This window comes from Macaca nemestrina, chromosome 2, assembly GCF_043159975.1.
Source record: "Macaca nemestrina isolate mMacNem1 chromosome 2, mMacNem.hap1, whole genome shotgun sequence".
Taxonomy (NCBI): Eukaryota; Metazoa; Chordata; class Mammalia; order Primates; family Cercopithecidae; genus Macaca; species Macaca nemestrina.
In genome coordinates this window covers 136,925,924-136,943,684 of record NC_092126.1, presented here as the reverse complement: position 1 = coordinate 136,943,684, position 17,761 = coordinate 136,925,924, and the positions used below count along the sequence as shown (strand labels likewise).

General features: G+C 43.5%; 1 protein-coding gene across 7 annotated transcripts in view; it reads left to right on the top strand.

The window, feature by feature from the left end:
• The window catches only part of LOC105479592 (PDZ domain containing ring finger 3), a 239,846-nt gene extending 224,585 nt beyond the window's left edge, over positions 1-15,261 (top strand). For all 7 annotated transcript variants that reach the window (XM_011737611.2, XM_011737613.2, XM_011737614.3 and 4 more), the window contains 5 exons: positions 6,587-6,685; positions 7,813-7,875; positions 9,660-9,761; positions 11,978-12,094; positions 12,825-15,261. In XM_011737611.2, the coding sequence (XP_011735913.1) occupies positions 6,587-6,685; positions 7,813-7,875; positions 9,660-9,761; positions 11,978-12,094; positions 12,825-14,390 (1,947 nt within the window). In that variant the 3' untranslated portion in view covers positions 14,391-15,261. The remainder of the gene's footprint in view (positions 1-6,586; positions 6,686-7,812; positions 7,876-9,659; positions 9,762-11,977; positions 12,095-12,824) is intronic.
• The last annotated feature ends 2,500 nt before the right edge of the window (positions 15,262-17,761 follow it).

Sequence of the window (17,761 nt, the reverse complement as noted above, 5' to 3'; positions counted from 1 at the left end):
AGAACAGTAGCTGTACCTCCAGCATTGCTGTTTCAGAGGTGTGTCTCTGAAAGGGCCTCTGCTCAGTCCTTTCGAGAAGGTTAATTAATAAACCCCACATGCTGAGAAGTGAGTTTCCTAAAGTGGGCCCAGTTTCCAGGGAGACTGGCACGTGCCTGTCATCCCTGCTTCTGCACGAGATTTCTTAGAACAGTCGCAATCTGCCTTCTAGATTCCATCCTGTTTTGTTCTAACTGTTGGGTTCAATTTTAGTAAAATCAGGCTGTTATATTTAAGTAAGGGGCCAATCGCAACAGACCACTTATCATCTAAATTGAATTGGACTAAAGTCAGCACCTTCCAAAGAACAACTAGTTCCATGGATGTTATATACGAGGAAAATATGTATGAGTGTGTTGAGATTTTATTAAAGCAAATGCACAGAGAAAAACAGATGTTCTGGCCAGACACGGTGGCTCACGCCTGTAATCCCAGCACTTTGGGAGGCCAAGGTGGGCGGATCACAAAGTCAGGAGTTCGAGACCAGCCTGGCTAACATGGTGAAACCCTGTCTCTACTAAAAATACAAAAATTAGCCAGGCATGGTGGCATGCACCTGTAATCCCAGCTACTTGGGAGGCTGAGGCAGGAGAACTGCTTAAACCCAGGAGGTGGAGGTTGCAGTGAGCCAAGATTGTGCCACTGCACTCCAGCCTGGGCAACAGAGCAAGACTCTGTCTCAAAAAAGAAAAAGAAAAAGAAAAAAAGAAAGAAAAGAAAAACAGATGTTCTCCCTTTTAAAGTACACAAAATGATCATATTTAGGTAAGTGTCAAATCCCTGTTATTATGAGACTGCTTAGAGTTAAAGGGATTACACCCAAGTGTACCCTAGGGTTGAGCAGACAAATAATTACCCATAAATTTTCAGGCACTGAACACCTGCTCTACATCTTCCTGTAGGCAATTAAGAAAGAAAATACATGCCCAAAGAAGGCTTTTTCTTTTGTCTATTGTTTTAATTTCCCAGGCGATTCATCAGAAGCATCCTATGTAGGCTGTGAAACTGCTGTCACCTGTGTTGTGTTCTCATGATGTAATGAAAGGAAAGGAAAGCTACAATTTCAATAGGAGACTAAAATGCTCTCCAAACCTGGTTTTATAGAGGAAGCTAAGTATATCAGAAGGGAACTGGGATTGACCTGGAGATTATGCAGGATGCCCCAGCCAGTCTAGAATTTTTTCTTTAGCCTTTGAGGCACAGGACAAGGAAGAGATCCTTAGGGAACCTTTCCTGGTCAGCCCCATCCTGGATTGAATTGGCTTCCTCATTACTTTTCCTGTGTAATCAGGGTGTTTGCCACTTTTTGTACTACGCCTTCTAACAGCCTGCATGGCAGTGCCCCAGATGTTTACATGCCTCAATCTTTTCTCCAAATGTCATCTCTCCAGAGGAGCTTCCCTGGCTACTCTCTGAAGCACCCCTATGCCACCAGTACCATTATTTACTTTTTTGTTGTTGTTGTTTTTTTTTTTTTTTTTTGGAGACTGTGTCTTGCTCTGTCACCCAGGCTGGAGTGCAGTGGTGCAGTCTTGGCTCACCACAGCCTCTGCCTCCTAGGTTCAAGCAATTCACCTGCCTCAGCTTCCCAAATAGCTGGGATTACAGGCATGTGCCACCACACCTGGCTAATTTTTGTATTTTTAGTAGAGACAGGGTTTCACCTTGTCGGCCAGGCTGGTCTCAAACTCCTGACCCTCAAGTGATCTGCCTGCGTTGGCCTCCCAAAGTGCTGGAATTACAGGTATGAGCCACCGCACCCAGCCCATTATTTACTTCTTATCTGTCTTCCCCACTGGAATACAAGCTCCCTGAGAGCTAGGCTCTGGTCTAACTCATTTACCATATATTCCTTTTGCCCAGACCATGTCTGGCATATAGTAGGCACCCGGAAATGTTTTTTGAATGAAGGAATAAAATGCCTTGTTACCGTATCTCAAACATAAGGTCCTTGAGGGAAAATGCAGTCTTTAGAGATATGTCTATATCCCACATAACACCATGGAAACTGTTGAGATAACTTAAATGTGCACAGCAACCTGGACCAATAAGTTGAAGAGTTATGCTTTAGTGGCCAGTCTTCCTGGAGGTGGATAAAGCATTGAAATTAGTCTTTGAGATCCCCTTTGATTAAAGTAGCTGATGCTGAAACAGAGTTTGAATCAACAAGGTGGAATGGCCCTCTTAAAACTCTTAATTGGAATATCGTTTCAATTTCATCTGAAATGTCAGGCTTAGCTGTTCGTTTTTATCAACAGTCCATCTAGACCAGTAAGCAACAAGATACCAGTAACAGGGGTAGCTGTAATCCAGATAATGTTACTACATTATTCATACCAGTTTGATTAATAGTCTTCTTTGAAATCTTATCTCCATCACAGACAGATACATATTGATAACTTCTATGCTTTCAGCAATATGCTCAATTGTGTAAAACTAGATCAGTCACACAGAAATGCTGAGAATTTACAAACCACCCAGTAAGTTTGAGGAATTTTACTTTCCACTGAGTCCCCAAAATATTGTGTCTTAAAACCACAGAATGGGCTAAGTTTGTCGAAGTTCAATGACTTGCTCAAGGCAACCTCCCTCATTAAAGATGGAACCAAACTGGTTTTTCATTTGGATCATCCTGCCTTGGACTCTGAAGTTCATTCAATTTTATTGAGCACCTACTATGCACAGCATACAAGTCTAGACACTGCTTTCATTGCACAATTCATTATTCAGCTACCATTGCCTTACTGTAATCTTCTTTGTAAGAAAACAAGGTAAACCCTAAATCCATACAGAGACAGAGACAATACCAGCTCTTACACTGTTGTTTTTCAAGAGCTTCTGAAAGCCTATTATGGATCACTCCGTGCTTAACTGTCAGCAACCAGATTCTTCTCTGTGATGTTGAACCATCCCTTGAAAATTAAATGACCGAGGCTAAGTCGTATCCTGTGCCTTCTAAATGAAGCTTTTCTGGCTTTTGTTTAGAGTTCCAAGAAGGGCCATATAAGGCAAGGAAATATTATAGCCCACACCTTCCTATCTCACATCAGTGTCAAGTAAATACCTAGAGTAAGCTCCAGAATACCCTTTGCTTTGTTATTTGGAAATGTGCTTCACCAGCATTTGTTCATCCAATATCACTCATCCTTTGATTACACAGACCACTTCTAAGATAGAAAACTGCTCCTGGAGTGCTGCCCTTGAAGTGGAACACTAGCATTCTTATGTCTGTTTTAAAGATCAAACTGAGAACGTGACTGTCCCCATGACGGTTTGTCCTGAGAGGATTTGTGATGGGAGTCAAAGGCTAAACGCAGTGTTGGGCTCTACGCCATTCTGCTGTTGTGAGGGAGTATGTGTTCTAAAATGAACACTAACTGGGAATAGAACTATTAATGGGACCTTCTTCTCTCCCATGCAAAAATGTCAAACAGTTAGCATTTGTGAAGAATCGATTACTAATTTTACTAAACACAGGTGAGGTTAGTGGCAGCGTATAAGGAAGGAAGCATAAGTGGTTCTTAATTCAGATGAAAATATCTTAAAACAATAAATGTTTTGAGTATCTTCTGTTCCAGCCTGAAACTTTGTTCTAAGAAAGTTTTCTCCCTGATTAAGTCATAAAGATTTGTTGGAGGAATTGACAGATTCAGAAGGGAAAATGTACAGAAAAAATAATCATGATTAGCAACATGAACTAATGTCAACTACTCTATAGCTTAATAGTCCTCCAAATCTTTATCAATCAAAATACTGACAAAAGATAGAACAGAAATGCTTTTCAGGTTAGGTTTTATCAAAATTGTATTCTAAAGTCTCATGACATCAGGCCACCTACATGTTTGGTAGTAGGCCAAATAAATCTAATCGTTTTCTGCATAACAGAGTGTCAATATCACATTCTTTAGGAGTCTTTTTCTTACTTGTATACTCCTCGTACCTTATGCCTCTCAAATGGAACACTCAAATCTACAAGTGTATTACAGAGTTGTGCTTGTCAGACTGTGCTAAAAAGCCACAAGGACCAGGTTGGCTGGTTTGTTTACTTTTCAGTCTGTCTCTAACCAATACGTGGTCCTACTTTGTGTGACTGTGTAACTCACCCCATCTGCGACACGTTCACCAACACCTGAACTGGTCTACACTTTGTCCAGTGAGACAAATCTGCTAATCATGCCCTTGGTTATCATGACAATGTCCATTTGCTATAGAGGTTTCTGAACACTTCCCTTAACTTCTGTGCTCACCTCATCATGACCAGGAAGCACGCTTTGAGGAGGAGGAGGAGGAGCAGCAGCAGCAGAAGAAAGTCCAATAGAACTATAGTATCTTCTGTACTTCCTTGAGAGAGAATTACCTTGGCAGCCAGCCATTCAGAAAAAGCTGCAACTTGAATTATCAACATCTCTCGTCTTTCTCATTTTTCTTCCTACAATCTTCCCACTGCTGTCTCTCTCTGCTTGGGTTGCATGTGGACCTGTTTCAGCAAGACGTGTCTCCTGCAGGGATAGCACCGGGCTAAGTGGCAGCATTTGAGCTGCATCTGTGCAGTTGGACCTACACAGTCATGATAGTTTGTTGATTCACACCTCAAGGAAATGTCAAAACTGAGAAAGTGTTCCCTGATACTCATATTCAAATGAAGTGTACCCTAAGAGAGACAGGGGGATGTGTTCGAAACATAAGAGGATGATGTATGCCTAGTATATTTGTGGTATGCAAATTGGTTATTCCAAAGTATTTAGAAACCCAAGTATTTAGGCTTGCTCTCGTTGTTAAATATGACCCTTAAGCCCACTTAGTATATATCTCAAAAATGAAGAAATTTCCACCTAACTCAATGATCAGAAATTAATGGGGTTTCATTTAATGAGAATTTACCATATGGATAGAGCTATAATTAGGAAGCTGTTGAATTAATTAACATATCAGTGTTCAGAAAATAATCTTATTAAGAGGGGCACTGAAATATACACACTCTACCACAAACAACTTCTTGTGACTTCAGGCAAGTAACCATACCTGCATGTAATTATTATACTACCGGTGACCATAGACTTTCTACGGGGCAGTCAATGTGCTAAGAGCTCTGTGTGCCTCACGTTGGTGACTCTGGGAGGCCAGATGACAGGTACTAGTGAGGACACAGACCTTAGATATACTAACAAACACGCACATGATCAAGCTGCTAGAAAGAGGGAGAGTTGGGTTCTGAACATGTCTTCATAGTTACAACTCTTCCCCACCACGTTATACCCCATGTATCAGCAAGAGAGACTGCTGAAAGTCATTAAGATCATGGCAGTCCTCACTTGAAACCTTTTGATGGGTTCCCATGGTGTTGAAATAAAATCTTAGCTGCTCATGCTGGCCTGTGGGCCCTGCCTGGTCTAGCTCTGCCACCTGGCCACCCTCAACCCACTTCTGTTTTTTGTACACGGGACTCTGGCCATGCTGGCCCAGGGCCTCTTACACCTGCTGTTCCTCCACCTGGGAAGTGTCCATGGTGCCTGGCACCCTGCCTTTCATCGGGGAGAGTTCAAGAAGTATCTGCCATATAACTGCTTTGAGCTTCTCCACATAGACAGCTACATTCTCCTTCCCCTCTAAGAAGACCCTTGAGAGAGGCCACTTGGAAATAGTCCCCAGATACAGTGGCACGAAGACCCCATCTCGGAGCCCTTCCATTCTCCTGCTTGGTGATTAGATAACACTAAAAATTAGACCAAAGGATCTGCCGGAGAACTTATCACGTGGCCCTTCAAATAGGCCTGCAGCTTAGAGCTCCAAAAACTTGCATAAGTCATTGGCAAAGTGGGCGGGGGAGTGACACAGCCTGGTTACACTGAGAGCCCCAGGATGGCCCCCCTAAGGCTCCGACAATTTCCAAAGTTCTGACTTCATTCTGAAGCACAGACTAATTGGCAAATACAATAGCATGTGTCCCGCGTTTGGGCTCGCTTTGCTTTTATCTTATTTAATTTGCAGTAATAGCGGCTGAAACTAATTTCTCAGCTGTAAATATCACAGCTGTTGTGGAGAACATTAATTGCACACTATCACGTTACCCTCCTTTCTTGGATCAATTTATGTGTAATCTGTTTGCAAGTTCTATGACTGTGAATATTAAGGGAACACAATGTGAAATAATCTAACCAAACACATTGGAAACATTTGTACTGAAATGGCTGGTTGGTTTGGGGTATGGAAATATTCTTGTTTGTGGCAGACATTGAAAAAGTGCTTTTGAAAAGCCCTGCCCCAGAAGTCTTGACTGTGAGTGAAATATGGGTAATTTTTCTTTGGGGGATCAATGAAATAACTATTTTCAAAATGACTTTATATTGAGTGAAAGGTCAGAAATGCCCTAGGCATTGATCCTGTGTCCATAATCACTTTTTTTTTTTTAGTAAGTTAACCGGCCCTACACAATTGAATGCAAAGCAATCCAGTTCATCATTTAAAGATAATATTTTTAAAGCATTTGACATCCCCTCAACTCGCATTGCCTGCCGCAGTCTCACTGGGAATGCCTTTCTTTGTCTAGGAAGTGGACCTCTACAGAATGAACAGCCAGGACAAGCTGGGCCTCACTGTGTGCTACCGGACAGACGATGAAGATGACATTGGGATTTATATCAGTGAGGTACAAAGGCTGATTTTGTTTTTGTAACTATCAGATCAAGACCAAAATGTTTTTTTTTTCTTTTATATGTTCACCAACCCTAACCCACCTCATCAAGAACTCTTTGGAAAGACACAAATTATTCTGTCCCCCTCATCACACTCCATGGCATTGCATCTTTCCATGGAGGTTAAGTTCTAATGTAAGTACTTAAGGCAAAATTACCCTTGAGAAGCCTGCAAATCAGCCATAAAATGGAGCCGTTTACATGGTTTTGTGTGTTTAGCCCCGAGGGAACAGCAGATTCACATTTCCCAATTCATGTTCATTGAGTGGAATGGTGGGTGGAATCACTTACACTTTTTAAAGCCTCTCTCTCTGTCTCTCACTCTTGTTTTTTTTCCCTCTTAGTGGAGTATATATAGTTGAGTTCATATAAGTTAAATGTGACTTTTGTATGTACTTATCAAACTACATAGATGCATGCTGTTTTGACCTTCCTTCAGAAGATACATAAAGCAGCTGGTTTCAGCATGGAAACTTTACAGTGCACACGCATCCTTGCAATCACAGAAACCCAATTCTGTCAGGAAATAAAATCTGTCGCTACAGAACGAACTACTAGACTCCGAAATTGTCTCTTTGGTTGTATGTCATCCACCAAGCTTAAGTTAACCCAGCCTTTCTGCGTTTGGGGGCATCCCTCCCCTTATCAGTCCTCCTTGTCCCAATGATATTTCAAATTTAAAGTTATTTTCCAAATTTTAATACAAGTATTTGGTATAAAATAAGGTATGGTTGCTAGTCAACATAATGAAGGGTATCCTTTAACCCTTTCTACATCATTGATTTTAATTACCATGCATGCAACAAAAGTCAGCTGTGCCTCCTCAGATCAGCAGAGCCTGCACACACTGCTATATAATAGAGTTGCTATGCAGGGATCCAAGAACCAGCCCTAGAAAGGGCTTAGAAGCAGATCAGCTCATGTTTGCCTCTCCTTGCACGACACTAAGTCTTGTTAATTTCTGTGCAAAACAGAAACACAGGGATGAGCATGACTGTGTGTTAGAGATGGCTTTGAAAGTGCTGTTGCTTATTTTCATGCGTATCTGCATTTGTGCTGAGATGGTCCATGTGTGTTTCAGATTGACCCTAACAGCATTGCAGCCAAGGATGGGCGCATCCGAGAAGGAGACCGCATTATCCAGGTAAGTCCACTTCCAAACAATGGCCTCATAATGGGCCTATCACTAAAGAGCAAACTGGTTCTAATGATAGGTCTAGGGTTGAAATTGCAGAAGAGGTTAAAGAACAGGGATCACAAACACAGATGTGTAGTGAGGCCAGACAAGTTAAACTAATTGTGAGGCTAACTCTGAGTCATAAGACGCAACAGGGAGTGGTGAGGACTGAGACAAACTAGATGGGGCATGTTCTGTCCAAAGAGGGCCTTGCAAAACTTGAGCCAGTTCTCCTCATTTTCTTTCATTCTATTTGGATCAAAACAAACATCAGTGAGCCAAAGTCAGGCCAACAGTTTACAACTTGTGAACTAACATAATTCTCGTTTTAGATTTCTCTGAAAGATTAACTTTGGACCAAGCATTTCAGAGTCTCGTCCATAAAATGGGAACATTTTTGGCAAATTTAGCAGAATCGATTGAAAAGTCTTATAAATTTTCTGACTCAACATCTAACCATCCTGGAATCGCTTCTGAGGGTCATCACTTGACCTTGAGCCCTGTTGCTCCTTCTAGTCCAAATGAGACCATTCATGTCTCTTTTGGCTACAACCTTCTTTAATCTCACAGAATTGAGATTCTTGGCTTCATTGTGTCTGCAAGGCTTAGCTTTCTCTCTTCTCATCCATATCCTCTCATTCCTAATCCACTGTGTTTTTCTCATTGCATACCTCACCACAAGTCATTTTGATTTTCTTCTCCCACTGCCTACTCTGGGTTTCTCTAGCCTTCAGCCAGAACCTGTGCTGCTCAGGATCGCTTGCCCTAGGGAAGTGACCCAAACCTTCACACCTGAAGGGTCAGGGTCCTCAGCATACTGCCATTTTTTTTTTTTTTTTTTTTTTTTTTTTTTTTTTTTTTTTGGTTGCTGGAGTTTTCCATTAACCTTTACTAAGAATGGAAGCACTCAGAGGTACTCCAAGGAATCCCCTGGGTTCCAGACACAGTCCTCCCTGCCTCCACTGTATCACAGCAAGCCCATTTTCCCTTGGTAATTGAAGGCAATCACTCCAACCAATAGCGTCACCCCTTTTGCTGCCTGTTGGCTCACTGGTGTAAGGAGGCATGTGGAGGGCTCCACTTCCAATTCAATGGAACCATTGCTGTGTTCCCTAGAGGTGGCGTTCCACCAGGATTAAGACCTCCAGACCAACAGGGGTCAAAGTCACCAGGACATGCAAGCAAAAATCCTGCAAGAGGGTTAATCAAGTGTGATAGTGAGAGTGTCATGCCCACTTGACCCTCTGCCTGGCCTAAAGAAGTTTAAGTGTCAAACTGGGGACACAAAACACCATGTGTAATTCTATTCCCTTTTCTTAACCTCAGTTTCCATAATGTTCACATCAGACCCACTGCTGCTTTTTCTTCTATATTATCCAATAATGTCTACATATACTCCTGCCTGAATATTATGTCTAATTACTTACATGTTCCCTCTGCACAGCATTATGATTTTTCTCAGTGCTGTCTTCTAGAGGTTCAGCCCCTTCTGTTCACACTCCACACATCAGTCACCTCATGAACTACACTCATGGAGGCTCCTTTGTAGACCAGAGAAACTGCATTGCTCTGAGCAAGACTTTTCCTTCCTAAAATCAGTATTCTTTTCCAGCTACAGGGAAGTTTTATGTTCCAGCTGTGAGTGGGTGACAAATGCAGGTCTGAAATAAAATAGAATGATTTTGCACCATCTAATCATACTATTTGTCTCCCCACTCCCCACCACCCTTTTTTTTTTTTTTTTTTTTAAGATCAATGGGATAGAGGTGCAGAACCGAGAAGAGGCTGTGGCTCTTCTAACCAGTGAAGAAAATAAAAACTTTTCATTGCTGATTGCAAGGCCTGAACTCCAGGTAAATCGGCTTCCTACAGATGAAACTGGGTCTGTATTTCTAAAATCAAAAGCTCAGGTCCCCAGGCTTGGAAAAGAGCACCTGAGTATTGGCTGTGAACTTGAAGGTGTCTTGTACCCTAGAAATACAATCAAACTTGCTGTGACTTAGAATCCACTTTATGATTTAGCCATGTAAGGTTGGCTAGATACCCACCCTGACATCTATACTACAGGCCCACCAGGTTGGTTAATGCAGGGATCATAGGGAAGGAAAAGGAAACAGAATAGAATGGAAAACATAACTGGAGTCATGACCACTGGAGTCATGACCATCAAGACGTTTGACTTCCCAAGGCCTAACATGTGTTCCAGCCTTGATCTGTGCAGGTTCCATTTACAATAGCAGAGTATGGGGAATTAAAAATTGCTCTTTCAAAATAAAAGAAATATTGAATGATAAATAATAATTAAAACTGATATGACCACCAAATAAGGGCTAGACTCTCCGTGGATCACTTTACACACAGGAGAGCCTTCCCAAGAGATGGAAGTTTCCAGAGGTTCAAAAGTTACCCAGTAAAGCCCCAGAAGGAGGGTGATAAAGCAGGGAGGGGTTCAGGCCCAAGTAATCTGATTCAGAAACCACTGTGTTATAATAACTCCTTCCACAGAAGGAATCATGAACTCTCCCAGGTGGCACTCTTGATCCGCTTAGAATGGCTCCAGCAACACATCTAGAGCAGTCCAGTAGTAGATCTCTTTAGGTATGTGTATTACTCCGTTTTCATGCTGCTGATAAAGACATACTCAAGACTGGATAATTTATAAAGAAAAAGAGGTTTCATGGACTCACAGTTCCACATGGTTGGGGAGGCCTCACAATCATGGTGGAAGGCAAAAGGCACGTCTTACATGGCAGCAGGGAAGAGAGATGAGAACCAAGCAAATGGGATTTCCCCTTATAAAACTAGTAGATTTCATGAGACTTACTCACTACCATGAGAACAGTATGGGGAAAACTGCCCCCATGATTCAGTTATCTCCCACAAGGTCCTTCACACAACATGTGGGAATCATGGGAGTTACAATTCAAGGTAAGATTTGGGTGGGGACAGCCAAACCATATCAGTATGAAACCCAGTTGAAAAAGTAGCCTAGAGACAGTGGAATACAGGGCATCTGATTCTCCACAGATGGAAGCCTCATAAGCTCAAAGGGAACTTCAGCTGTCATCTCACTCACAGTCAGACTTTTTCTTAAAGGTCCAGATAGTAAATGTTTGACTCGGGTGGCTATACCATCTCTGCTAGACTCTGTCACTCTAGTGCAAAAGCAGACATAGACAATTATGTCAGCGAATGGGCATAGTTGTGTTCTCATTAAATTTTTTTTTATTTACAAAAATAGCAGGCTGGATTGAGCCCCATGAGCTATAGAGTGCCAACTTCTGAATAGTTCACTCTTTTTAGGGCAAGGCAGATAAAGGCCTTTTAAAAGTGATATCCAGTCAGGCTCGGTGGCTCACGCCTATAATCCCAGCACTTTGGGAGGCCGAGGCAGGAGGATCACTTGAGGTCAGGATGAGGCCCAGTTGGCCAACATGGTAAAACCCCATCTCTATTAAAAATACCAAAATTAGCTGGGCGTAGTGGTGCATGCCTGTAATCCCAAATCCCAGCTACTCAGGAGGCAGAGGTTGCAGTGAGCCAAGATCATGCCACTGCACTCTAGCCTGGGAGACAGAGCGAGATTCTGTCTCAAAAAAAAAACAAAAAACAAAAAAACCGTCATATCCTTGCCCAAGCCAAACAGCTAGTTACTGTATCTACTGTATCAGAAAGAACTCTTTTTCACACTAAAAATCGTTTTTCTATGGGACCTGTTAAACTTGTGTCTGGTCCAGCAAGCAGGGGGAACAGCTAAAGCTGACCCTCCTACACAGGTGTCTTACTGCAGTGAAAGTAGCTGAGATGGATGAAAGAGTTTCACCCTGAAAAAAAAAAATCATGGATATTAAAGACTTCCCCAGTTTGTAGTGCAGGGTTGGAGGTCTCTGTAATGTGAGGGTGGGATAGTTTCCTGACTTAACGGCAAATCATTGGGCAGACTGCATTTTGATGACTCTTGGAGGAAGCCCTGGAAATATTTTTCCCCAAGGTAATGTCATTTTTTAAAAAACATAAATGAACATGAAAGGAAACTTCTAAGGCATGTGTTGGCTGCTCTTGCCTGCAGCTGGATGAGGGCTGGATGGACGATGACAGGAACGACTTTCTGGATGACCTGCACATGGACATGCTGGAGGAGCAGCACCACCAGGCCATGCAGTTCACAGCTAGCGTGCTTCAGCAGGTAACGCCCACACACCAGTCCCTGACACTCTGCCCTGCTGAGCTGGAGGAAAGTCTGCTTCCTCCATCCCCCTTTATGGCGCTAAAGACCATCAGAAGCTTATCCACCTGGAAGATAGCAAGAAAACAGCCTCAAGTACTTTTCTATTTGAGCACCAGACCAGTGAAATGCAAGCTGGTACTGTCCCTAGCTAAGCTTTTAAATCTAAGCACCATTGCCAAAGCAAAGCTGACCTTATGATAATTTGTTTGGAAAACATATGCGTCGGCATTGCCATAGATTGGAAAAAGCCATGTTTTCCAAAGTAAAGCAATCCCCTCTGTTTAACCTGAGCTACTTGGAGCTCTCTAGCTCCCTACTATGCTACTACCATTGTCAGAGTCTTAATGAGCCACTTACTGAGTCCTGTATGAGCTAAACAAGGACCTTTATACATCCTACCTGTGTACTGATTGATTTAACAGAATCATTCATTGAGATAAAGCGACTATTATTATCCTCATTTTACAAAACTGAGGACAAGAACAAGAATAAGTGACTTGCCCAGGTAGATATGGGTAAGTGTGGCTAAGGCCCACGCTCTTGACCTGGTCCTACTGTCAGATGCTGCCCCTCGGCCTTAGAAATGTACAGCCTGCCCTATCCAGAAACACTGCAAGGAAAGGTCAAACCTGAGTACCTGCTGCGTAGGCCTCCCTCACTGTGACCCTTTGTTCTTGTTTTTATGCAGAAGAAGCACGAGGAAGACGGTGGGACCACAGATACAGCCACCATCTTGTCCAACCAGCACGAGAAGGACAGCGGTGTGGGGCGGACCGACGAGAGCACCCGCAATGACGAGAGCTCGGAGCAAGAGAACAACGGCGACGATGCCACCGCATCCTCCAACCCGCTGGCGGGGCAGAGGAAGCTAACCTGCAGCCAGGACACCTTGGGCAGTGGCGACCTACCCTTCAGCAACGAGTCCTTCATCTCGGCCGACTGCACGGACGCCGACTACCTGGGGATCCCAGTGGACGAGTGCGAGCGCTTCCGCGAGCTCCTGGAGCTCAAGTGCCAGGTGAAGAGCGCCACTCCTTATGGCTTGTACTACCCTAGCGGCCCCCTGGACGCCGGCAAGAGCGACCCCGAGAGCGTGGACAAGGAGCTGGAGCTGCTGAACGAGGAGCTGCGCAGCATCGAGCTGGAGTGCCTGAGCATCGTGCGCGCCCACAAGATGCAGCAGCTCAAGGAACAGTACCGCGAGTCCTGGATGCTACATAACAGCGGCTTCCGCAACTACAACACCAGCATTGACGTGCGTAGGCACGAGCTCTCGGACATCACCGAGCTCCCGGAGAAATCCGACAAGGACAGCTCGAGCGCCTACAACACGGGCGAGAGCTGCCGCAGTACCCCGCTCACCCTGGAGATCTCCCCCGACAACTCCTTGAGGAGAGCAGCGGAGGGCATCAGCTGCCCGAGCACCGAAGGGGCTGTGGCGACCACGGAAGCCTATGGGCCAGCCCCAAAGAATCTGCTCTCCATCACGGAAGATCCCGAAGTGGGCACCCCTACCTATAGCCCATCCCTGAAGGAGCTGGACCCTAGCCAGCCCCTGGAAAGCAAAGAGCGGAGAGCCAGCGACGGGAGCCGGAGCCCCACGCCCAGCCAGAAGCTGGGCAGCGCCTACCTGCCCACCTACCACCACTCCCCATACAAGCACGCACACATCCCGGCGCACGCCCAGCACTACCAGAGCTACATGCAGCTGATCCAGCAGAAGTCGGCCGTGGAGTACGCGCAGAGCCAGATGAGCCTGGTGAGCATGTGCAAGGACCTGAGCTCGCCCACCCCGTCGGAGCCGCGCATGGAGTGGAAGGTGAAGATTCGCAGCGACGGGACGCGCTACATCACCAAGAGGCCCGTGCGGGACCGCCTGCTGCGGGAGCGCGCCCTGAAGATCCGGGAAGAGCGCAGCGGCATGACCACCGACGACGACGCGGTGAGCGAGATGAAGATGGGGCGCTACTGGAGCAAGGAGGAGAGGAAGCAGCACTTGGTGAAGGCCAAGGAGCAGCGGCGGCGGCGCGAGTTCATGATGCAGAGCAGATTGGATTGTCTCAAGGAGCAGCAAGCAGCCGACGACAGGAAGGAGATGAACATCCTGGAACTAAGCCACAAAAAGATGATGAAGAAGAGGAATAAAAAAATCTTCGATAACTGGATGACGATCCAGGAACTCTTAACCCACGGCACAAAATCCCCGGACGGCACTAGAGTATACAATTCCTTCCTATCGGTGACTACTGTATAATTTTCATTTCTGCATTATGTACATAAAAGAGACCACTACCACTGGGGTAGAAATTCCTGCCTCGTTCAATGCGGCAAGTTTTTGTATATAAGATAAATACGGTCTTCATGTTTATAGTCCAAATTTGCAGACCCTACAACTCTGGGTGTCATAGGTCTATTTTAAGGGGAGAGAGAGAAAAACACCCTTACTATCTTGGAAGGCAATATTAACAAACAGAGCTTTTTTCAAATAGCAATTGTACTTTTCTACCTGTACCCTTTTACATAAAGTGTTTAAATTTCAGAAAGATCTTTTATTAAGCATACTTTCACAGAATAATTTGTTTAAACTATATTCATATTAAAAAGTTAAACACGCTTTTTTTCCTGCCTAAAAACACAAATACAACTGCCAGTATGTATTTTTAATGGAACCCTATTTTATAATGTTACGTTACTGAATGTGTTCATATGCGTGACCGTTAAGATATTATTTAGGTGAAGGTTTCAACTCAAAACCACCCAACCCGGTGGTTAACGATTTAATACACATAACCAAACCGGCAGCATTTAGAGTTGGGATATACATTTAAACATTTTCCTGGTTAAGGTTCCCAAGAGAGTGTAAAGGTTTTAGCAGAAAGCAAAATATCATGCAGCTTTATGGAAGTTTAAAGCATGTTTGCAAATATTGCAGCCCATTGAAAGAATTTGCATGTACAGGAAAGTTGTGGATGGAGATGGTTTGTGGAATTTTAAGTGCTCATTGTAGTAAACTTTTGCTTTGTAGATTTGAAGGTACAGACTTACACAAGCAAGTTCACAAAATCATGATTAGTTACAAACATTAAGTAAAATGAAGTTAAAATAAATTATTATTTTCTATTTCATATGTTTTGATGTGATTCCTCATTTTGCAGTGGTGCCTATAAAATAAAAGCCTTTTGCAGTGTTTGCTTTTTTTCCCTTGGTTGTATTACCTGCTACTTTGGAAGGATTTAAGTATTTTAGACCATCTGATGCCTTCGCATTCAGCCTCATGGATATAAAGCCAAGGTCTAGCAGTGAAGAACACAGGGTCAAATTTACCATACAACCCTGCATTCTGACTGCCTGTCTCACAGAAAGTTTCAGCCTGGCCCAATATCCTATAAACAAGAATAGCTATGAGCAAGTTTATCAGTCAGGGCCATGTTTACAGTGAAATCTCTTTCGTTTATTGCAACCATTACTGCCTGTCAGTAATAACTAACACTCCGGGTGGCTAAGTCCAGCTTTCCATTTCTAAGATGCATCTGCAAATCAGGCAATATTCTCATAGAAAAACGGGTCACCAAACTGGGTGGGCTTCAAATCTGGTATCTTTCTGACCACTGCAACCACCAGGATCGTAAATAATGAATTTGCTACAAATTGTTTCCTGATTGATTGTAATGTTTACACCAATTTCAGCTGTAATACTGAAAAAAAAGTAAGATAAAGATAGGATTAGGATGGTGTCATTTTTATTTGCCATGATGCCATACATCTGGTTTACTGTCTGATCCAAATGGAATTTGGATTGAAATGACCAGGTGTTTTAGGCATTTCAGACATATCTCTCACAGACCCTGCTCCAGCCACAGTCCCTCCTTTGGGGCCAGAATCTTGAGACTAATTAGTAGTCACTCTTGTAATAAACCAACTTAATGAAAATAAAACACTGCAATACTTATTCCTCATTATTAAGATGTCTGTTCATTACCTCTTCCAGAACCAGGCATTGTTATGATAATTACATCTGCTGCATTACTCTAATCAGCCCTCCAAGGTGAAATTTTTGCAAAAAGTGTACTATTAGGGCCTCGGTTTCCTGATATTCTCCGTTTTAACTTTCCACAAAATCGGATCTTTACCTCCTCCCAGGAGAAGCTCCCCTTTCCCAGTCCTGTCACCTCATACCCTGTCTTCCTAGTTAATGTTTCACAGCGAACAATCATCAGTCAGATGAATTATAAATTGCTGCAAAGCATATATCAGCATATGAGTTTACATGGGGAAATAGCTTTCCTCCCCTTGTGTGTTCTCACTGAAGGCCAGAGGGGGCTACATGGCCACAGGAACAGCTTTAGCCTAAACAGTCAAGCACAGGGTTTGGTTTTTTTTGTTTTTGTTTTTGTTTTTTGAGACCGAGTCTCGCTCGTCGCCCAGGCTGGAGTGCAGTGGCACGATCTAGGCTCACTGCAAGCTCCGCCTCCCGGGTTCATGCCATTCTCCTGCCTCAGCCTCCGGAGTAGCTGGGACTACAGGCGCCCACCACCACACCCGGCTAATTTTTTGTATTTTTAGTAGAGATGGAGTTTCACCATGTTAGCCAGGATGGGCTCGATCTCCTGACCTCGTGATCCGCCCGTCTCGGCCTCCCAAAGTGCTGGGATTACAGGCGTGAGCCACCACGCCCGGCCAAGCACAGGGGTTTCTAACCAGGGCTCCCCATGTGTCTCTGGATTTGGGGCTCAGCTCCTGCACTTATGAAAAAGTAGAGGGAAATAATAGGATGCATTCAAATCCAATTCTAAATCCTTTGATTTCAACTTATTTTTAAATCACTTTATCATCTAGATATACTTAGTCATAACATTCTGTGTAATATGAAGCTTCCCAAATCTAATTTAACCAATTAACTTCTAAAAGAAATTGGAAGAGATCTTAGAAATCATCACTTTATCAATGAACAGGGCACTCAGGGAGGCAAAGAAATGCAGTGCAGCTCATTCATAACCAAACTGGGATTTGAACTCAAAACCCAACACCTGGTTCCACAATTCTTAGCACCCCATACTCTGGAGAATCACCCTCATGTGCATGGTTAACATTAAATCCTGTGCCCTCGACCAAAAAACAAATGCATTTCACCAGTGGATGCCCCAGAGTGAACATAAGAGGAATCATGAATCTGCCATTTCTTCAACAAGTATGAGCTCCAAGTGCCTCACAGTGCATTTCTTAGCTGGCGGTCGGGATGAAAATTTTCCTGGGTAATAGTGATGAGACAATTTCTAGCTTCCGTTCTCACTAATGTAAAGCCCCAGCTTCTGTGCAAACAGAACATCCACTATAACAGGCCTTTCTACCACCCTGGCTGCATGTACTTTACTTCTTGGGCCCATTGAAGGATCTGATGGAAGCTATAGATTCTATTTGCAGAAAATTAAAAAGTGCATATAATTGATTGAAGACTTCACATACCCCCAAAGTCCATTCACAGATCCCCTCAAAGCATGCAAGAACCCCAAGTTTAGAATAACCAAATTTGATAGGTTTATAGGTTTTTTATTTCTCAGACTTTTATTTCAGCTGCATCTTACGCACACTATTTGATTTGAATGCCTACTTTTCATATCAAGGACT